The 22,912-nt window shown below is 42.6% G+C and overlaps 1 protein-coding gene across 1 annotated transcript; it reads left to right on the top strand.

Annotated features, from left to right (window-relative positions):
• Positions 1-4,065: 4,065 nt before the first annotated feature.
• Positions 4,066-18,145, top strand: LOC126404925 (probable G-protein coupled receptor 149). The gene is made up of 5 exons (XM_050068350.1): positions 4,066-5,327; positions 6,874-7,054; positions 7,189-7,691; positions 13,511-13,654; positions 15,770-18,145. Exons 1-5 carry the CDS (start codon positions 4,359-4,361, stop codon positions 16,280-16,282), a joined length of 2,310 nt encoding a protein of 769 aa, XP_049924307.1. The 5' UTR covers positions 4,066-4,358; the 3' UTR covers positions 16,283-18,145.
• Positions 18,146-22,912: the final 4,767 nt, after the last annotated feature.

Here is a 22,912-nt window from a genome sequence, read left to right as displayed (position 1 = left end):
ATTTCATGGTCCAGATGAATTGAGGCAGAGACACAATGAGGTTTTACATCATAATATTCCCGTGGTTTCATTTTCATTTCTAAGCCAATATTACGGATGAATGATTTATTAGATGTTGTAAGATGACTGTTATTCTCAAATCAAACCCTTGCTTCATTAATTTTAATGTAATTTCATTTGACTCCATGAGACTCCATTAAATGTTTATTGAAGTAGACACGGCAATGAGAGTCGACGCTATAATGAAAATGTCAGGTTTTAGCAAACACCTTTTTCTGTGTTAACACGAGAACAATATCGGTCATAACAGGCCTCATTTGACACATTTAATTTACCATAACTCTACAAAGGGCTGCACAATTTGAAAGCAATGGAAAGGTATGGCAATATGACATCCTGTATCAGGAGGCAGGAACATCTGGATGTGTGTCAGTCTGCAGATGGAGAATTTTTTTTCTTTGATCTAATTTTATTCAGTAGAAAGTGGATGTTAAAGGTAGAAAACAACATGCTGTGTGTTTCTGTTTGTGATTCTGCTGTTGACAGGTGAGCAGTGTCTGGAATATTACCATTTAAGCCGGACTCGGATTGTCATGTTTGCAAGAGGCATACAGCTGTGGCTAACCATGGCAGCTGTGGCAAATTTACCGTAACTGTAACAAAATGAAGTGCACATTTTGTGTTATAATTTTACTGCACATTTTGTAAAAGCAAACGATAATAATATATAAAATCTAAAAGTTAAAATACAGGCTAATAAACATGCTATGGAGTATAGTAAATGTTTTTTTAACCCTGCATCCATTCCATAACATGTCTGTTATGTCATGTGTATTGTTATAACTGGCTTTTATATTGATTATCTGTTTATTTTAACTTGTTTTAGGCTTGTTTTTTATGTCTTTGTTCATGCTCAGCATCATTGGAAATCAGTATCTCCCTGAATTGATTTCCCAAGTCTTAAAGAAAGGTTTGAATGAATAAAAGCTATCATCAAATCTGCTTCATTCTTTATACTATGAATGAGAAATACACATCAGGACACATGCTTGCATCTTATCCAGAGTGAAGTGAGCTCATTATGCATTCATAGTGCATGTAAGATGTGTTGTTTTGTTTTGACAGTGCACATCTAAACTAAACCTTTATTCACAAATCAGGATTTTAGTTAAAACGGCACATACCTCATTTTTTATTCTTACATGGTAAATGTTCTTCAGTGATGTTGTGTCTCTTCCCTTCCATCTTGTCATCTAACTACCTTGATATAAAATTTATCGTCAGTCTTTCCTCCATGAATAGGTAATGGGATGTGTTTTGACAGACCCTTGGCTTATCATATTTCCCAACAGATTCTGTTTCAATACATTTTCTCTATTCCTCACAGATGCTTTTGTCTATGCAAGCCTTTACGGTGTTGCACTCTCACCTTGTGCTTTTCCATGCACACATTGCATGCAATATGCACAGACACACACACACTAAGTAGGTCACCTTGATGTGTGACGCTGAGCTCAGCTGTGTGTGTGTCTGTGTATGTGTGTGCGCTTGTGTTTATGCACCCTTGTGGATTGTGTTTTGTCCTCTTATGTTCCTCTCTGTGTCCTCGTGGCCCCAGAGAGAGTCTAGTCATTAGATTGGTTGTAAGTCACTTAGCTCCAGCTCTAATTGAATCACAAGATCTGAAGTCAGATGCATTTACGGTCATGTTTGTATGTTGCACAAAGCTAAAAGAGCTGAGCATCCGCAGATGCCGTGTAGTGATATAATACGGTCAGTGTGAACATGACAGAGGGGTGTAAATAAATAAATAAGCATGTGCTGTCATCATGCAGAGCCATGTTTGCATTTACATAAAGGGCACGAGTCCAAAAATAAAGGGCACGTGTCCAAAAATCTATCACCAGTGACAAACACACTACTACCCATGGAGTATTATCTCTATCTAGACTGCTGTGAGGGTAAACGAACACCCATGAACCATCTAAACAAACGGCAGAGTCCTTCAGCCTGAAAATCCTTGAACACTACAGGGAAGGGAGGCACAAGGCCACCTCCACACTGGAGTATAGGACTCACACACACACACAGAAAGACATGGACACACACAGGCTACACTTATCTGCCTCTGTCCAGCCACAGGGTCACTTACTGTTTAAGTTTTTCTTTAGTCATTTGCATCTACCAATGTTGCCCCATTAACCAGCTTTAATGCTGTATCTGATACAACTATCAAACTGTATCATTCAAAGGTCCAGTAAGATAAAAGGGTGATTTAGTGACATCTAGTGGTGAGGATTGCAAATTGCAACCAGCTGAAACTTCCCCTGGTTAGAATTCCTTCAATGTTTATTGTTCAGGAGGTTTTTATTCATTTTCTGTAACCGCTTATCATGTTAGGGGTCACGGGGGGGCTGGAGCCTATTCCAGCTGACACTGAGCGACAGTCGCCAGACTATCGCAGGCCTGACACATAGAGACAGACAACCATTCACGCTCACATTCACACCTATACAGCCAAGTTAGAGTCACCAGTTAACCTGACTGCATGTCTGTGGACTGTGGGAGGAAGCCGGAGTACCCAGAGGAAACCCACACATGGGGAGAATATGCAAACTCTGCACAAACGGGCTCCCCCACCCCAGGGTTCGAACCAGGAATCCTGTGAGGCGACAATGCTAACCACTGCACCACCATGCTGTCGAATTATCCACAGAGGTGTCTTCCTCTCCCACATAAACAGACCAGGTGAGCACTGAATAAGACTGAATAAAGCCGTTTCACGTTACAAATTAGTGTTTCTCCAATGCTATTTGGCTCATCACATATGAGATATAGCCGAGCACCTGCTAATGTGTGCTCACCTTTTTTCTCTGATAACTTAAGACTCAGTGGCTCAGGAGGTTTTTACCGGGAGGTGGATTATCCGCAGAGGTCTCCTCCTCTCTAAAACAAATGGACCCATTTAAACTGGTAAAAGCACTGAATAAATGAGTTTCACATCAAAACACTGGTGTTTTTTTCAACCCTGCTCGTTGCAGAGGGGATTCTTACTACGGCAGCCAACATGAAAATGTGAAAAGCACTTTCTGGAGCCAGTGTTTGGTTTGGTGGACTCTGTGGGTGAGGACCCACTCTCTATGTAGATATACAAACGGCTCTTTCTACAGTAACAAAAACATGCCACTTCTTTTTTTTCAGATGATGAAACACTAAAGAATACATGCTTATTATATGATACTCAGTTTCTGCCAATATATCCTCCTAAATCCTACACGCTGGACCTCTTAAACACATGTCTCTGATGGCAAGCAAGGTGAATATGTTTTCCTTCACCACAGTGTCCATTTGGATGAGTCAAGCAAGGATAGCAAGCTTTTAAAGTTCTTTGTTGCCTTGAATGTGTCCTTTGCCCTCCTTCCTCATGAGGGCTGCTCCAATACACACAGGATTAAATACAAACAGACACGCATGCACTTACAGTAAACTGGCCTTACTCTGTTCTCAGTCTGGCTCAGAGTAGCCAGCCTACACAGTCATCTCAACTCAGACTCAAGTCTTATTTAATTTGTGTTTCACTTTTTTTTTAAATCCCTGGCATTTAGTTCTCTGACTCCATTAGGCCGAAAAGGTTTTGAAAATGAAACAATGAAAGCCAATCTGCTGAAACTGGCTCGCCTGTCTGAGTAGATGGTGAGTGTGTGGTCTCCAGATGAAATTAACCACAAAGTGATGGGCCCCTAACACGCACGCACAAACCTGCATTGGCAGGATAGAGTCGTTAAAAGGTTCTTTTTTGCTCATTTTGTATTCAGTAGTGATTAAATGTCCCTCACTCAGAGGAAGAGAGGCGGGGGAAGACACTGGGGAATGGAGGGGAGGGGTGTTAGTATCTGGCATGACCTGAAGAGAGGGTCGAGCCAAGCCACAAATGAAAACGCAGCCTGATGCATCGGACCAATGCTACACAGACAAAGTAGTATAGGCAGCGTTTGGCCCAACCCCACATGCCTATCGTGAGAGGAAACGATGATGACGACAGCGCGTAAATCGGCAGCTGGAAACGAGAGGTTCCCTGGTTGCGCGGTTTGAACGGTGAACACAGGTGCCTGCCAGCAAGGAGCCCAGAGGCTCCACATCCAAGGCACCGGAAAGCTTTGATTACGCGTGCGTTCCCAGTTGGATCGGAGAGGGATGTTGCCCAGTGTCCCTCTCATCATCTCCACTGTGTCATTTGGTTTTTAGAGATGCGGCGCAGGTTGTGCCAACCTCACATCTTTGCAACGCGGTAAACTTCACGGGATAAGGAGAGCAATTTAAAGTGCCAAAAGAGACAGAGAAGTTTATTCACTGAAAAAATGTCTACGACGCACCTTAGCCCCTCGGCGCCCAACCAGAGCTACCTTTCCACGGCCACCTACGAGAAGACAGACCCGTCGGAGGTTGAGAGGCAAATCCATCGGCTGCTTTTCGGGTTGTGCGTAATAATCGCCGCTGCTACCTTTATCGGAGGTGTGTATTCGCTGCTCTCCCTCCTCCGGATGAGGAGAAAAACCTCCCTGTGTCTCATCGTGGCTTCCATGTCGGTGGACGACCTGCTCAGTGTGGTCCCTCTCTCCTTGTTCATGCTCATACAGTGGGAGACAGATGGAGGTGGAGGGTCGGGCAGCCTGTGCACTTTATCTGGACTTCTGTACGTGTTCCAGGGTGTTTCTAGCAATATGAAGGCTTGCCTCATAGCAGCCTACACTTTTTATGTCACCAAGAGATTTGGAGTGCTTCAGTCTGTCCGCCGGCCCCTGAGAGTGATGTGGGCCATCGCCGGTGTGTGGGCGGTCAGCCTCGCCGTGAGCGTGTTGCCTCTGTGCGGATGGGGCAGCTTTACGCCGGCCTCTCTCGGGTGTTTCCCAGAGAGCGACAGTTTTTACATCGTGCTGCTTTTCACTTTATACTCCATGTGTTTCTGCGGCTTGCTGTTTTTCTTTATCCCTCTCACCTACCAGCTGCTGTGCTCCAGAGAGCCCCAGAGGACTTTACTGTACCCCAGCTATTTGGAGATGGCGAGGGGACTGAGCGGCTCCGCGCCCCTCTGTGATCTTCCCTCCTTTTCCCGGGACATTCTCAACAAAAGTTTCGGGGTCTACAACGAGCTGAGCCCAAGTTCATGCGGGACGGAGCTCAGGGAGAAAGAGGACAGCGGGCTGTCCCCAGTGTCTGTCAGCGGGCAGAGGACAGCTGCTGTCGGGGACACACCAGTTGTGTTTGCACAGAAGCGCTTCTCCATGATCCTGGCGGTTGTCCGAGTGATTTTATGGATGCCAATGATGGTAAGCACCGTGATTAAAGCAAATAATACAGCAGTTGAAGCCAAAAAAAGAAAAGAATTTTAACTTTTTCCAACTTGTTTCCAGATTTTTAAGCATTATTTAGTTGGAATGGTTCATACAATTTGGCACAGACTCATAAAATTAATTAAACTACAACCCAAACAAGTGGAGCTGTCTCATTATGTTGGAATAATCTCTTACCTGTTGCAACACTGAATCTTAAAATGACATTATTTTAACTTAATCCTGGCTCCAGTTAAACCTACCCAACTTTTTCTATTACTTTGGTAACTTAAGAAAAGTTATAAATGTGGAAGCTGAACAGGACTGAGATTTTTGGGGGGTCAGCCAATTACCCACTTTCTACCCAAACTACTGATGAAGTTGTTTAAGAGTAAGATGTCAAACAAGCACCAGACAAGTGCTTGACTGCCAAACATTTTAATGCCTCACATCCACATCAAACAATTTCCTGTGGTAGTTTGTGCACAGGAATGAGCTGTACACGTTTCTCAAGTGACACAAGTAAGAAAATGTGGGCTTTTAGTTTGGAGCAGAACTGTATGATTATCTTAAAATCCTTTTCTGTGGTGAAAAAATGATGAAGCTATTCTTCCATTTTTGTTGGAGTCCCATTAAGCAGCCTTGAATGTCTCTTGAGGCAACTAAACACTACAATATTTTATTCAATTCTTTAATAGTCTCTTATCTTTAAAGTTTTAAAAGCGCTGAGACATCTCACCATGGTTTGTGGTCTCATGAAACTTCTTAAGCACTGACATTTAAAATAACAAGCAATTATTTAGTTACAGCCAATGTCCCACTAAATTAGCATTCCCCGAAGGCCTTGAGAACAGTATTTGGCAGGTTTTAGTCAACACCTAAAGGGCAGCATTCGCTGGGTTGCATTGTGAAATGCCCCTACATGATTGCCACACAGCGAGCGCCGTTGTTCCAACATTTGTTCGTGCTCAAACAGGAAGAGAAAAAAAAAAGAATTTTAGGTGATAAATGCTGTGCGGCCAGCAGACAATGATGGGCAAACAGAATTGGCATACCAAAGCTGCAATACTGAAAATGAGCTGAAGCAGTGGATATGATTAATACAGAAAATGTCAAAAAATCACAGAACACAACTTGACAATACCAAATGTTCTTTCTGTGGAGACAAGTAAGTCCAAAATAAACATCTCTTGTGTAAGATGATCTGTTATTTATTTTATATCATTTTCCATAGAGCTGGAGAAGTCAATATCAGCATATCAGCACAATGCTGAACCTGTTGCAGGGCCACAATAGAGTCGTATAAACACTATTCATACTTTATACATTTATTTCAGTCTAGTGCACCCACACACAGCGCACCTCTCTTATGTTGCTCTTACGTATTTGAATATAAACAAAATAAACTGAAAAGGCAAACAAACCAAGCCCAGCTCGGGTGAAGGAGCTGTATAATTCATTTCCATTCATGTGTCGCCCTCCCCACACTCATGCATATTGAATCGCCGACTCCTCAGTGAATTAATTTCCCCTTCATTCACAGACTTTGGTGCTGGTGCGCCATGCAGTGAATGCACGCAGCTCGTCCCTGGAGACCCTAAGCTTCTTTCTCACTCTGCTTGCCCCCGCGGTCACTCCATTATTCGTGCTTTCTGAGCGCTGGATCCACATGCCGTGCGGCTGCTTCATTAACTGCAAGCGGGACCCAGCGCAGGAACCCTCAGGTAAACAATTAGGTTACAGAAATGTATCAACAATGCACCATCATGTCTTTGTACATAATGAACCCCTGATCAAGTTTGTGATATAGATGAGAGGGCACGAGAGGTGTAATTATTCCCAATCACTTTCTTCACAGTGATGAAAAGACGATTTGAGTTCAACCTTTCCTTCCAACAAGGCTATGGAGTCTACAAATTGTCACATGCCACCATGTCTCAGAACAGTCCACCCCTTGAGAAGCCGGCCTACCACAGCCTCTTTAACTGTGACTTCCCAAACGCTCGCCTTGATGCACTAGAAAGTGGTGGGCTCCCCAGACTGGGGCCCGATTTTGATTTCAGCACCACCTGCCCTGTGGACAGCTCCTCTCATGCAGACCTTCTGTTGGAGGCGGTGGCCGGTGGAGGAGAGGCTCTGGCCGACTGTCCTTCACTCCCTCACGAGAGCCATGGAGATGACGATGACTTCCGCTGCGTCCCCTCCCTGCCTTCTCATCACCGGGAGCAGGATCACAATCTCACTGACACGTCATCTGTGTTCGAGGGCCCTGAGAGGAGGCTGTCGCACGAGGAGTGTCGGAAAATCGAGCTGACGGACTGGGAGTGGTGCAGGAGTAAATCAGAGAGAACACCCAGACAGGTACACCGCTCGCCAGAGTCGTCAGATTATTAGTCTGATGTTGAACCATTAAATTAACTCATTTGTATCTGCCAGTCTGTGGTTTATGGCTGGCATTAATGGATTTTCCACACTCATACTCTATTGCTTTCCTAAACTAGTCAAACAACTGCTGCCTTAGTATGCAGCATATGGCGATGCACTCAAGAGATGATCATTTAGGATTGATTAGTGTCTCAGGACCATAATTCATGGATTTTCAATCTCCCTATCTCTGTTTACATTTTGTTCAAAGGGAAATTAAATGCTGTCTTATTGCAGTGCACCTGTACAGAGATACAGAGACACACAGCTGTTGGACGAGGATGCAGTCTTTACATAAGCAGGCTTTGGAGGAGTGTATTTGTCTGTGTGAATGCCTGTCTGACTTTCTGTTTGTTGCTCTGTATCTCTGGCTTTTTTTTCTTTCCGCATCTGTGAATATGCCTCTTTATAATCAAGCTGACAGAGTGGAGGCTGCGCATGTGATTTGGATAAAATGGTTAAAATCCCCCTCTCCCTTAGCCTCTCTGCTCTCTCTGCATATCTTTGTTTGTGCTAAGCATCAATGGATTCTGACTAATAGAGCAATTGATCAAGATACTATCAGCGGCACACCATTTTAGTAACAAATGTCAGCCTGTCTTTCAAAACCAAATGTTCATTCAGCGCTGCTCCACTCCAAAATCAGAGCAGCTCTTAAGGCTCAGCTCAACTCATTGATTTAGTCTTGCAGTTTTGTGGGATTTTAAATGCAGTATTTACAGTTTCAAGATCATTATTAATGAGTTTTATCCACTGAAGGTTAGTGCATGTCTTTCTGCACGGCTGTGATTCGGTATGAATTTGGAATGAAACTTTCAAACATTCCATTTCTGATTCATCTTTTAGGTCAAGTTCAATCAAACACAGACTTTATATCAATCCAGCGTAGCGTTGTCTGTCTGCCAAGACTCAAAGTTAGGCTCATAAATGTATTATTTGCTCAGTCTCTCAATAGTTGCTCTATGCAGCAGATGCAAAGTGAAACAGCACTAATTGTAAACAATGCGGCTCAAGACAGTTTGCTGCAACCACATGAATCACTGCCCACTAATCCATTTTTAATCCATTTCTTTCTTTCTTGTTGACATCTTGTGCTCTTGTAATACCAGAAGCTTAATTCTCTCCGTGCTTTGGTGGACCCAATTGAATTGTTAAACAAGGACAAAACGCTAAAGCCTTAATGATTAATGCATCCTGGCATTGTAGATACCAGACACAGATGAGAGAACAGCCTCACTCTGTTTCAGCGAAACAGCCGAGCAGCCACAGGCATTACCTCTGAAACTGACAGCATAGTAATTGTGACTTTTAGAGCAATGACACCATGAGCTCGCTTTTAAACTAACTGGGACATGAGCAGATGGGGGAAACATGCATTGCATATATGTGCACAGGAACACATGCACAGACTTTATCTCTGTCTCTCCTCCTCTCTGTCTCTGCTCTACTTATAAATCTGAAATGTTTTGGTTTGAAAATCACCAGAGGGTGGAAAATCCATGGAGCATGCATCTAGAGTTTGGCTTTGGCACTCACTTTGCATCAGGTATAAGTCTGAGATGCTCGCTGCCGACTTGTGTGTGTGCATGTGTGTCCTACTTCTCAGTTACTTAGTGACAAACTCTGGATATTAAACTCCCTTAGGCTTTCTTTATTGATTGGGGTCAGTACAGTGTACAGTATGTATGCGCAGTCTTACACTGCATATATAAACAGCAAAGACAAAGAATAACTTAGCCACACTAATTCAATCTTCCCCCTTTGTAATGACATGAAATTAGCACACACACACACACACACACACACACACACGCACACACACACACACACACACACACACAAGCGGCAGCGAAAAGCCAAAACTAAATGGTTTAGGATTTATAGCGCTCCCTGGCTGTGTTTTGTTCCTCGTTAGCAGGGTGTAGATGTCATTACCCAGCATCTGTCCTCCTTCCTGTCAGTCCTTCTGGCCTTCAGCATCCACAGCGAGAGGTGGAATTAGAGCTTAAAGACATCTTTACCCTCTCCGTGACTTTATGCTCTCTGCTAGCGAGCAAAGAGCTGGGGGCACATTCACAAGTTCGCTCCCAGAGGCGACACACAGATCTAATGTGCATTCAGATGCAGAGAGCTGTAACCCGTTTACCCTTCTGAGAACACATCCAAAACTGTAAATAAACGTTGTTCTTGCCAATAGGCTACACGAGGGAGAGTGGGGAAAGATGACTGATTTGGGATGGACAGGAAAATGGGAAGAAAACAAAATGAGAATCAGTAACATGCCAGGATTTGTAGACATCAACAGATAGCTGACGGTGTTGCTTGTATAAAATAGGTTGTATATTCTCATACTTAATTCATATGTTAAATATAGGTACAATAAAGAGCCAGCAGCTCTCTGAGAATGCCCTTAGGCACAGGGGTGCTTTGAACAAAATGCTACATGTAGCATGCTAACATTCTCACAGTGATGATGCTAACATACTGCAGTTATAATGTTCATCATCCTTCCTCGGTGTGTTAGCATGTTAACATTTTTGTAATTAGCAGAGGTGTGGAATTGATTCACATGACTTGGACTTGAGTCTGACTTGAGTCACAAATTTGTTGACTTCAGACTCAACCACTTGACAAAATCAAAAAAGACTTGCAACTCAACTTGGACTTTAACACCAAAGGATCGCGTCTTTACCTGGATTTAAGCACTTTTGACTTGAAATAACTCGATACCTTCCCCACGTCCAAAGATTTCAATGTATGTTATTTAAAAACTGTGCCACAAATCAATTAATTTTCCTTAAAGCCGCTATAAGGAACTTTTAACTGGATATGCAAAAGTCTCTTGTTTCTGCTGATGTCTGTGCGTGACCTACAACAACAAATGAGACCATCGGTGTGAAGATAAGCTATTTCTATATAGTGTATATCCATACCTTTAGGAAACTGTGTCCGGGTCCGCCCCAGGTCGCTTCCAGGACGAAACGATTTACGGCACTCAGACGGCACACGTCATCTTACCTAGCTGCTTACATTTATAAATAGTTGCTATTCCTCCTCCTCGACCCGACGTCCGCGGGGAGTTAAAATAGCAGCAATCATCGGGTAAAAGTTCTGTGAAAGCACTGGACTCACCAACAGTCAGCCACGTCTCAGTCACACAGAGAAAATCCAATCCTCGGGAAGTCAGGAAATCCTTCAGGATAAACGTTTTGTTTGCTAGCGATCTAGCATTTACCAGCCCAATCCTGGCAGGAGCTGGCGGGTCCACGGTGTTAGCTGTCTGGGGAGCCACACACAGACGCCGCGGGGCTGGAACACCTCATCCGGGCCGACGACAGGTACCAGCCAGGCGTCGACAGGGTCCAGCGAGTGCCAAGAAATGAAGAGGTGAGGCACCGCTCCATACTCAGTCCAAGAAGCCGTGGAAGTGCTCGCCAAACAGGCCTTCAGCCTTACCAGCCGACCGCTGTGTTTACCCCAGCGGCAGTGGTGCTTACGCCGGGGAGGTGGAGCTGGGGCGCGGCAGAGGTGAGCTGGGATCCCCGATAGGAGGGGGGGCAAAGTTTTCCCGTCTTGTTGTTTCATTCATCCCCAAAACAAACACATGCGCAAGCCAGGTAAGCGTCTTTACGACAATACGCGTCCACAGGGTCGCCAAAATCAACTCACAATGAAAGTTCCTTGTAAGGGCTTTAATCTCCTGAATCTACTAATATTAACGCTATTCATTCTCAGCAAGTCAACACTTCTAATTCTCTGCATCCACTTTGTTTGAACCAATCCGACAGCATTCAGTCAAGCTGCAGGAGAGAATCATTAAGAACAACAGTTCAGTCAGGAACACTCTCGTCATAGATTTAACCTATTGCAACAAATGGAAATACAGTTATACTTGGCGCTGATGGCTCCACTCTTAACATGCTCTCTGGATCAGACAAGCAGCATGCTAAATCAATACAGGAAGCGTAATGCAGAAAACCCCCCAGGGTGTGCAAGAGTGGGCCCAAAGCAAGACATAAAATACTCTTTTAACCTTTAAGCCATGTTAGGACTCTGAATTAGAAAAGTGGAGGATGGGGTGGAGAAGCTTTGCCAGCAGCAGCAGCAGCAGCAGCAGCAGCAGCAGCTGTAGTGTGTGGTATCAGTGAGCCAGTGAGTAGGAGGCCATATTTAATTGGACCACCTTGTAAGAATGGGTTGTGATTGGTGTTTGCTTGATTAGAAGCGATGATCCAATCAGCTGGCTGTCAGATGGTTACAGCTGCGATGTATGACTTAAATGTCCTACATGAACCAACGCAAAGCTTCATTTATGTTACTCAGTGCCAGTTGGAAAAAATTATACGAAAGATGGTTTAATTTGCAACTTCAGACAAACTTGTCTTAACAAATAATATTAATTTTAAAAAGCATTATATTTGGTGAAGAGTGCTTTAGTTGAGCTGAGGCTGGTGGGAATGCCATTGGTTTTGCAGGTGTTTGGTAACAAATTTAAATTTTGATTGGATGATGGTCCGCTATCAAAAGACCACCCAAGAAAACTAAATGTCAACATCATAATGGTTCATCCTCTGGGGAATAAGACGCAAATTTCATAGCAATCAATTAAAATATTATTGAGGTATTCCTGTCTATCATGCACAGTGAAGTGTTTGCATTAATGTCAGGCAGGATTATATATACGTATATTGAAATGATTAAGAGAACAGCACCATTACATGTAATAAAAACAAGTCACGTGAACATGTCCAGAACACACACACACACACACACACACACACACACACATCCATCCATCAATTCTCTTCCCACACTGATGGCTTCTGAGCTTTATTTGATTTACTTGACAATGTGTTTCAGCTCAACATGGCCATCTCTCTGTCACTCTCCCCCTCTGTGTCTCTCTTCATTTACAGTGATGCAAAGACAATGACAGGAAAACAGACAGAGTCAGGGAGGACAAGAGATTGACATCCTCTTTGTTTCTATTGTGCATCATAGTCACAATCAGATCATTACATTGAACTCATCTAAATAATTTAGAGGGCTTAATGAGACCTGCCACAGCTGAACCTCACCATGCTTTTCCTCCCCCCCCTCCCAGCAATATGCGTTTTCTCAAACACGTCATGTCGACAGAGGCTCACTTTGATGTTCTGTGTGGTGAATTAATCTCTCTCAAAACAACATGAAAATATGATTGGAAAATATGAAATATGATTAAAATACGAGTGATATAAACGAGCCTTGTAATTGAAAAATGATGGCACAGTGATAAGAAACCTAGAAAAAAAAAGATTAATGCTTTACACACTAAAATTGTATTATCCAGATTAAATTAGTTCATAAAAAATTCTGATAGCGGCTAAACAGCTCATAGATCTTTTTGCTGTGAGCCTAAAAGTTCTCTGGTAGCTTATTTGTGCTCTGAACCTTAATTGTCATTTTACCAGCTGAGTGCTGTTGACAGGGCTCTTACATGTAAGCCTCATTAACTTTCGGGATAGAAATGGTCGTTCAACACGTTCATCTCCCCGCGCTTAAAATCATGGGCACAATCTGAGCTCAATTAGGCCGAGTTGAACAAAGGGAACAAGATGCAAAAGGACCTTGCACACTTTTTACTTCTTGCCAATAAGCAGCCAAGTTGGAATTTAACAATATGCATGATATTACTCTCAAGTCAGACCAAGTTAATGCCAAGTTAATACATAGATAAAAATGTGCTGAACCTTATTTTGCTCTTTGCTTTGCAGAGGTCATCAGGTGGTCTGTCAGTCCCACTGTGTGCCTTTCAGGGCACTGTATCTCTGCAAGCGCCCACAGGCAAGACGCTCTCTCTTTCCACCTATGAGGTCAGCAGTGATGGACTCAAGATCTCCCCCAACAACGCCAAGAAGGTAAAAGCCCTTAGTGCAGTCTCTTCTTTTGAGGCTTTATTTCTCAACAATTTTAAGCAATTTTATCAAAGGAATTGTTTGACATTTTAGGAAACATGCTTTCTTGCTGAGAGACATATGGAAAGGTTGACATCATTCTCATGTCTGTGCATTAAGTATGTGACTCTAGAGCCAGGACACAGCTTGACTTAAAGATGAACTTTGGTATTTTTCAACCTGGAACTTTTTCTTCGATGTTTTTCTGCCTAAATGACTAATGGAGACAATTGTTGGTCCAGTATTGAGAAAGCGGCAGCGGTGGCTGTAATATAATCTCTACGGTCAATTGTGCACCATCAATTAAAAGTGCTCGTCTTTGCCCCTAACATGCTCAGATTGTTGTTATTAGGTGTCTAACAACATTACGGAAAAGACCAAATAAGACATTTTTCTTCACCTTTCGCTGATGAGGTCTTTTTCTGAGTGTGTAACTGAGTCTCGCTCAAGGAGAAGTCTCTTTTTTAAATCTTTTCCACATTGTCGAATTCAGTTAAAGACTCATGACAACACATTCTCACTCTGACCTATACATGCTATATGATGCTTGGTCATGGACTTTCGACGTCCAGATATGACGTGAAAGGTACCCTGGGTGCGTTGGATGTTGACGTTCTGGGACGCCGTGTCAAGTTCTGCCGTTACATGTATTGTCTTCTTTAAAAAATACACTTCCATTTTCACAGGAAATTTAACGTTTACTGAGTTGGTAAAACACCACAACCGCACATGGTAGGGTTTAGGCAACAAAAACCTGTGGTTAGGTTCAGGAAAAAAGAACAGGGTTTGACTTAATAGTCTTACAGGATGTGAACACCACTCTCCCAGATAAAAGTCTGTGTTTGTTGGATCCATCCACCACCCCTCCCATCCGCCTCACTGACTTTCATCACCTTAACTATCGTTCGTGTGATGCCGCATTTCCCACTGACACTGCCGAGCGCTATTGACCTATAACGGCGACCAGCGTATCATTTCTATCATTCCAACATTTTTGTTGTGCAGTGTCTGACGCAGCAAGTCATTGCCCAAGCACCACATTTCGACAGCCTCGGAGTTAGCCCGGGTTGCCCATGACACTGAAAACCTTTTAGATAGCACTAAGCTACACCGACACTCCTCTCTCCAGCTCTCACTGATCTTTCCACTATTGTTTTGCCTGCAACATGTCACCTCTCATGAGATCTCAGAACGAGACATCTCTTTGAGCAAGACTTGATCACATAACAAACAGACCAGTGAAAGGTAAGGAGAAATGTTTCGTTTCTCTGTAGGGTCCTTTTCATGATGTTGTCATACACTTCTAATAATAATCAGAGCTTGTCAGTGGCAAAATTAAGCACTTTTAATGGATATAAATTAAATGCCTGCCCTGTAGGGATTACATTACATAACAATTTCAAAAATCGCTGTCTCCATTAGTCACTTTGACACGAAAACATGGGACAATAAGGTCCAGGTTGAAGAATACCGAAGTTTCTCTTTAAAAAGACTGGAAACAGGAGGAAACAGCAAACAACCAAAAACTACAAGTTTGTGATTTGATGGGGAGTTGCGTGCTGAAGAGGTTCTGGCTGGTGGATTTTTGAGCTTCGGATAGTCAGACCAGCTGTTTCCCCCTGCTCCCAGTCCTTATGCTAAGCTAGGCTAATCTCCTCTTGGCTCTAGCTTCATACTCAGCAGATATGTAAATTATCTAACTCTGAGGGGAAAAAGCAAATAAGTGTATTCCCCAATTGTCAAACTAATCCTTTAACAGCTGTCTTCAGTTGCAGCGCTGCCAAAAACAATGGGTTTACATAGGTTTTGTAAATGTCCCACTGGCATCTGGGGCAAAGATTAATGGAAGATATGTAGTTGGAATGATTTTGGAGAAAGCAAATAGCTTTATATCAAATCTGTGGGATGATTTTATATAGGACATAACATGGAATAAGTCACACTTTGTATTAGTCCAATATCAAATATGAGAAGACATGAATTCAGTTTACTGAACAAAGCAAATATTTCCATCTCAGAAAATATTTAACTGATGTGCTCATGACAGACTTGAGTTATAAATCTCCCTCTGCTTCAAAGGTGGAAGTGTATCGCTCCAAATCAGTCGGCCACGAGCCCAGTGCAGACGACGCCGCGTCTGGAGGCCAGGCTGGAGACGTGAACGTCAGCAGCATAGGGATGGGCATGGAGATTGGTATGGGGATGGGCATAGGAGCAGGTGTGGGTGACACCAACGTCAAGATCCACCTCGAGGTTCTGGAGATCTGTGACAACGAGGAGGCCATGGACAGCGTCTCCATCATCTCCAACATCAGCCAGTCCTCCACGCACGCCCGCTCGCCGTCGCTGCGCTACTCGCGAAGGGAGAACCGCTTTGTCTCCTGCGACCTGGGCGAGACGGCCTCCTACTCCCTGCTCATCCCCAGCAGTGGCAACCAGGAGGCGGAGACCATCAATATCACTATACCTGACACTGTGGAGGCTCACCGGCAGAACAGCCGACGGCAGACGCAGGAGAGCTCAGGGTATCAGGAGGAGATACAGCTGCTCAATGAGGCCTACAGAAAGCAAGCAGGGGAGAGGGAGGAGTGACATACATACAGGATAACAAGAAGGTGTCTCTCAGGAGGAGAGCGACTCTGACAGCAAAGGATGAAAGACAAATTTCCTAATCTTTCCACATTTACTTCTTTCTGATCACCGCCCGAACAGAACTGACAGGTGACCCAAATAGAGACTTAGCTTAAGACTGCCATAATAGTGTTTGCCTACTCTTGTACTTCCTCATAAGATAGCATCATGAGAGCACATGCATCACCTGTCTGTAGAGTACATAGAGACAGATTAGCCTCTAAAAGAAGAGAGATGGCAGTGAGCTGGGGTAAATAAAAGACAGAGAGGGGGAGACAAAGGAAAGGAAAGGAAAGGAAAGGTAGGAGAGAGCACACAGCATCTGTATTTCTTCAAGACCTTCACCACATGGCAATCTGTCACATATCTAAAATAGATACAGCAGGCGAGAAATTCACTTAGATGTGGAAAAGGAGGAGTCTGATATGAAGCTGTTCCTGTAGACTGCGTCACTGGTGACTCAGCCGTGAGGGGAGGGGTCACCTGACCCATGTGTCTGACTCATCGCAGTGTGTGTTGTGCTTTTTTTTGTGTGTGTGTGTGAGAAGTGGCCTTGTCCGTAAGGATGAGGGTATGAGAGTAATGGTTTGTGATGTCAGCCACCGAAAGTATTCACATGTTTCCTATATCCAAATGTATTTATATCTGCATTTATTTCTTTTAAATGTGTTTTTTTCCTTTGCATCCAGGTGCTCTATCCGTTATGTATTTACACAGTTAATGTCAAGTCAAATCATGGTGAAAATCTAAAGCAGGAGAAGAGAAAGGGAAGGAGAGATCAAGCTTTTGATTGAAGAAGAGGGCGAGGGGATAGTTATGCAGAACTGTTTCCTGCCTCATGCACATTTAGTGCAATTTAAATGAGTGACAGTGTGCATATTTTACTACAGTAGGCAGCATATGAATGTACATTTCAGAGCCACTTTAGAGGATCATTTCTCTGCCTGCTCAGTTCACTGCCCATCCAATCAGTGAGCCATCGGGGCCTCTCACTTTCTATCAGAAACATGCATAAATTCAGGACTGGGATACAATTTTCAAACATAGTATTTTAGTTTTTGAATGGCTACATCGACTGTGAACATCTGTCAGAGCATATAGATCTTGATTCACATTATGTCCATGACTGATATGCACATTTACATGTACATGTGTGTATACAAATGCAGTAACGTGTAAAAAATAAGTATTTCCGATTATCTTTAGAATATATATTTATTTAAGTTTGTTTTATGATGGTTTCCCTTGCTGTCAGCCATTTGGTTGTTTGATCTTCAACGCAACATCGGCACTTTGCAGACTTCATTTGCCAGCTTTCGAATTGTCCTTTAGCGAGTCCACCTCATCAGTTGCGGCATGTTCCATCCTCCTGAAGAACGCTGTCATTAAAGATTCATACCAGAAAATTGCCTCCAACTGGATTGCAATGCATTTCTATTTCGAAAGCTCCCAGGCAAAATGTTAAGAAAATAATGTACAGGCATATGAATCATAATGAATGTAAAGTTGTATTCATTGTCAACCATTTCAGCTGTTAATGGTGCCAAAGGTTTTCAGCTGAGCACAGCTCGAGCTCTGCGGCAGCAGAGTGGAAGTAATTCGATCATCTGCTTATTCTCAGTTTTAAACAGGAGCACAGTTCAGCCTCTGGTCAAGCGTTCTCATAAACCATTGTGATCAATAAACTGGTTTTTGCCATGTTTGTGAACAACTAGGAATTACATAAGCTGTAAGTGTTTGCTGTCATGTTACCGATCTGGACTGATTCAGTGACACACAAACTACTCAAATGGGATTCTTTATTACATAATAAAAGCAAATAAAGTGCAGTAATTAACTATAGAGACTGACCCAGATAGTCAGCTACCGCTGTTGGTTGTTGTGCCCCTAGGATGACAGTAAAGTGACTAATCCACAGCAGCTGTGTAATATTTTTTATAATGCTCATATCTGTGTTAGAGTCGACATAAAATCGGCAGTAAAGACATATTTTCTTGTGTTTTAGGACGTCTTTTTCTCATTTTATCTGTGTGTTTGTGCAGACATTTAGAGTCTGTTTGGAAGGAGAATAAAGGGAAAGAGACAGGAAAGTAAATGAAAGCAGGACAGAATTCGAGGAAAAGCCATTGGCAGCAAAAAGAAAAAGCAAAATAATGTTTTAAAAATGTAGTTATCAAAGGCCTGAGCCGGCAGCTATTCCTAATGTTTTATCATTTCTCTCTGATCCAAGGTCTTTCACCTCCCACTCACAACTTCTGATTATGCTGAAGCAATAAGGTGGAGGTAAGCCTGCATGAAAATGTAGCATCAGTGGCACTGCTTGAGACCTCTGGTTCAACACATTCATCATCAATGAATAGCATATATTATTTAGAATGTAAAAGCCAAAGCCAGAAGAGGAGGGAAAAAAACAGCCAATGTTAAAACATGGTGCTTTTCATCTGAGGTTTTCATCTTGGTTAAATGATTCATTAGGGTCAGAGATCATTTGTATGCATCACAGGTAGCCCTGAGGGTATGAAAACAAGGTGTGCAAAAGAATCGCACATCCGCAACAGCGCTGAGAGGAGTAGGGGGGAGGGGGACCAGCACATACGAAGTAGTCCTTTCTTTTCTTGTATGCTTTTGCTTTCACAACCCCTGTCACTACTCACAAGGCTTTCCCTCACGCTGTTTTCTTACACTTTCCTCGCCTAGTTTCTTGCTGTTTTTCTGCATTGCTTACTTTCTGACTCCAGCTCATTTTCAGTCCAACACCTGTTCCCTTCAGAGCCGCCACCTGAGATATTGATTGTTCTCACAAATTTCAAAAATAATGACGCAGATGAAAGCATTGGCAGCCGAGGCGAAATCCTGTGAGTCACTCCTAATTCAAACAAAGTTTAGCTGATCACAGTTGATTTGTTTTTGTGTTTCAAGCTGAGCCCTGCTCAAAGACAAGACTTTTTATTTCTGTCAAAGAAAATTGAGCTTAGAAAAAAAAAAAAAAAAACAGAGCCAGATATGGAAGTAAAAGGCAAGGCAGCTAATGAAAACAGTCTCTTAAAAAAGAAATTTCACTTGGTTTATCTTTCACACAAAGTGACAATAATTCATTTCATCCGGAAATTATCATCTTCCATTGTGGCTGTCAGTGTGGGCAGCTGGATTTCCTTAATTAAAAAATGGTTGATGACACCATGAATGTGGAAACGCTGCACACATTTTTATTTCACAGTTTATAAAAAATGGAATATTTCACATCTTGGAATGTATCATTGCTACGATGGCGACAGAACAGGAGAGCTTGTGAAGACAAGTTGATTTAAAAGTGGTGATGCATGATATTTTTATGACAGCGACACAGAGCTGGAGTCTCCAACCTCTCATGGGCGTCATGCAAAACCTCTTTGAATGACACTCACACCTTTCATTCCTCTATCTGTTCTCTTGTCTCTGCCATGTGCATCACACAGCACTAACTGGGTGTATAATGCTGTGTATTTTATACGACAGAAGTAGGGAGGGAACAAACACGTCTTTCATTCATTCAATAAACCAGCTCATTTAAAACAAGAGAATATTGAGTACAGTCCAATTAGAGTTAATTGTAAGTGTGAACATCAGAAAAAAACAGAGTCAATGAAGGACGAAGAACAGAAATGAGAAAACTGTGTAGTTTCTAACAACCCAAAAATTCACAAATAAGATCTAGAGACAGTATTATGATGGGATACCTCCAGCTGCAATTCAGCAATCTGTAACTTAAAGTTAATGTTGCCAGGGGTGTAAAGTGGAGGGCCAGTGACCTCTTCTATGCCTCCTGTCCCCCCTTTTTTGGTGCCCTTGCTCAGACCATACTCACCTTGGTAACTGGCCTTCATTTTAGCCCTGTTTCCTCGTAGCAGTGCGGTACAGTTCTGTTCATTTCGCTTGTTTTCTGTTTCCACTGTGAAAAGTTGTGGATGGTACCAGTGGAACCATTCCGTACTGTCCCCATTTTGGGTCCCCCCTCTTTTGGGGTACCTAGCACACAGATCTGGTACTAAAAGGTGGCGCTGTGAACACTGCAGTCTGTCGATTTGTCAATAGCGGACGGTCACTCTGCTCAGGGCTGAGTTGTGGCCAGTTTTGAAGCTCGTGTAACCACTGTTCATACTGTGGAGAGATTAACTAATAAACTGTAACTATAAAATGAAAGGATGTTTTGCTGCCTCTGGCAGCAGCTGGAGTCGGAGAAAAAATAACTTCATTCACTGGGCTGACTACCAGCACCTTTTAAGATGGAACGTTAACTTGTAATGTTACTCAATGCATGAGGTGAAGACGTGAATCAATCAACACACCTTAAATTTCATGGTGACAACTTTGACCATTACTTTAGTTTTTATATGACATACACTTTCAGTAATGAGTGGATCTTCAAGTGTTTATCTGTATTAATTTTGTCCAGGTTATGTGAACTGCATTTATTCTAATTCTCACTCGGGGGAAGAAAAAAGGCATCGCAGAGCGTCGTTCCTGTGGGCTGCAGCAACATTAAACCCCTGAGCTTGCCTGAGAAGGACTAAATGCACAAACCTACTATTTTTAAATATCCCATGGAGAGAGACTCTCACTGCAGCCTGTTCTATTTTGTTCTAAAAAATACTGGTGTCCACCCTCGTTCTGTGGACGATAAACGAGGTGCAGACTTCCATCTGTCTCACCGCTAATAAGGAAATACAGTGAGATCTGGACGGAGCAGTGAGTGACAACAACCCCGTCTGCAGTGAAAAGGCTAGGGTCTAGGTACCATGTCTGAAGGGTTACTTTTGGTTCCAAAAAGTGTTTAGTGGAAACAGGGCTTTCGATCTCAACTACACATCTGTAAAGTTCTGTGACTCATACTCAGGCCGCTGTCTGTGCTCTTAAACCTGGAGTGGCAGGTTGACCAGTGGTGTAGTGGAGGGTATACTCAGGTATACAGGGTATACCCGCTTCTTTTTCTATCCAGTTACAGTATACCCACCTATCAGCTAAAAAGCCATTGTAATACATAGGAGAGTATGCCCACTTCCTCATTGGTAACCTACCTATCTACCTAGTAGTACACCCACCTCTTCAATTACCACTAACCACTGAGGTTGACGTATCAAAAACTAAAGAGATCTAAGTTATAAACTCTGCACAGTCAACAATAAACATCACGATTTCCATCCAACTGAAGGAAATAAAAAGCTTTCTTGTCTCTGCAGAGTTTGTGGAAGACCTTAATAACCTTCACTTAACTACCTTGAAACTGAACTATGTGAATCTATTAAACTGATCCAACAAAGCAAATACACTCAGGTATTAAAAGCACACAGGCTGAAGTAACTTGGATCTTGCTGAAAAAGATTTTGCACAGTTGCAGCTCTATTGCGATAACAAATTCTGTCCACAGACAGAAAGACAGATTTACAGACACCTGGCAAAATACTCAAAACGGCATCTGTTGTAGTTCTTCCTATGCAATAGGTGTCTCCAGGAGCACATTTTGCTATGATCACACACACAAAAACACACACACACACAGACTCTGAAAGTGAAAATAATACCAGCTGTAGTTGCAATTATTGATTGAATAGAATCTTACTTGCTAATTGTGCCTCACTATCATGAGTATTGTCATGCTGTCTTCACTAAGTCATGATTTATTAAAGATTCAGCTTTATATGAAGAAGGTCAAGTAGTGTTAAGGTCCTGATATCATGCAAGAGAGAGGCAGTTTTCTTATTTGCAATGTTACTAATCCAGTGGAAACCTGCATACTTTTTTTTTTTATAAATGTGAAGTAAATGCTTTGCCTCTGCTGATAGATGATACCCAACACAATGCCCACAATAAAAACCAGAACCCCTTAGGTGATACAGTCCATAGCAGTCATGGTGGATCTTTTTCATTTGGCTGTAACCTTTAAGGCCCAGACAACAGGTCAACAGGATGAGCCGGGCACAGCAGATACACGGACAGCACAGACTGTCTCTGTCTGTGCATGTATATTTCCCTGTGTGGATTTTTAGCATTTGAGGATGTGTTTTAACAAGTCACGTATTTTTTTGTCTCCCAAACTTTGCTTCTTTAGTGACTCAGAATGGAGTTACACCGTTGACTATTGACGTAAGCAGGATTAGGTTCCAAGGGCAAACAGAGGGAGCAAGAGGTTTCTTTTTGTTTAATGATCTATGTATAGAAACCAAACGCAGGCAATACAGTGCGGCATAATAAAACACCAGAGAGAAACATGCCTGATAGAAAATCCATGTAAAAAGCAACATAGGGTGATAAATTGGGTATACTGGGAACTAATCTAAATACAGTGTCAGTAACACTATTCAGGTGCAGTGTTAACTCTTCTGAAATGGAGATCCTTTCCTTTAGATGGAAAAGGAATTATACATTTGACTCTAGGCTTTTTTTTTGTTAGAGCCATTCCACAATTGCAGAAACTCTAATGATCTTGTTATTAAGACACAGGTAAGGTAAATGTTAATGTCCCAGAGGGGCAATTTGAGATACAGACAGTAGTCATGAGTACAGTTTAACAGACAATACAGTACAAACACACAGAATCCTGTATCACACACTGTC

Source organism: Epinephelus moara, chromosome 2, assembly GCF_006386435.1.
Source record: "Epinephelus moara isolate mb chromosome 2, YSFRI_EMoa_1.0, whole genome shotgun sequence".
NCBI classification, from domain to species: Eukaryota; Metazoa; Chordata; class Actinopteri; order Perciformes; family Serranidae; genus Epinephelus; species Epinephelus moara.
This window is presented reverse-complemented; position numbering and strand designations above follow the sequence as displayed.

Bases quoted from the DNA above. Each gene is read 5' to 3' on its own strand.
- LOC126404925 (XM_050068350.1), top strand. From the start codon at position 4,359: ATGTCTACGACGCACCTTAGCCCCTCGGCGCCCAACCAGAGCTACCTT. The intron at 7,055-7,188 runs GTAAACAATTAG...CTTTCTTCACAG, and splicing joins CCCAGCGCAGGAACCCTCAG to TGATGAAAAGACGATTTGAG. The intron at 13,655-15,769 runs GTAAAAGCCCTT...TCTGCTTCAAAG, and splicing joins CCCCCAACAACGCCAAGAAG to GTGGAAGTGTATCGCTCCAA.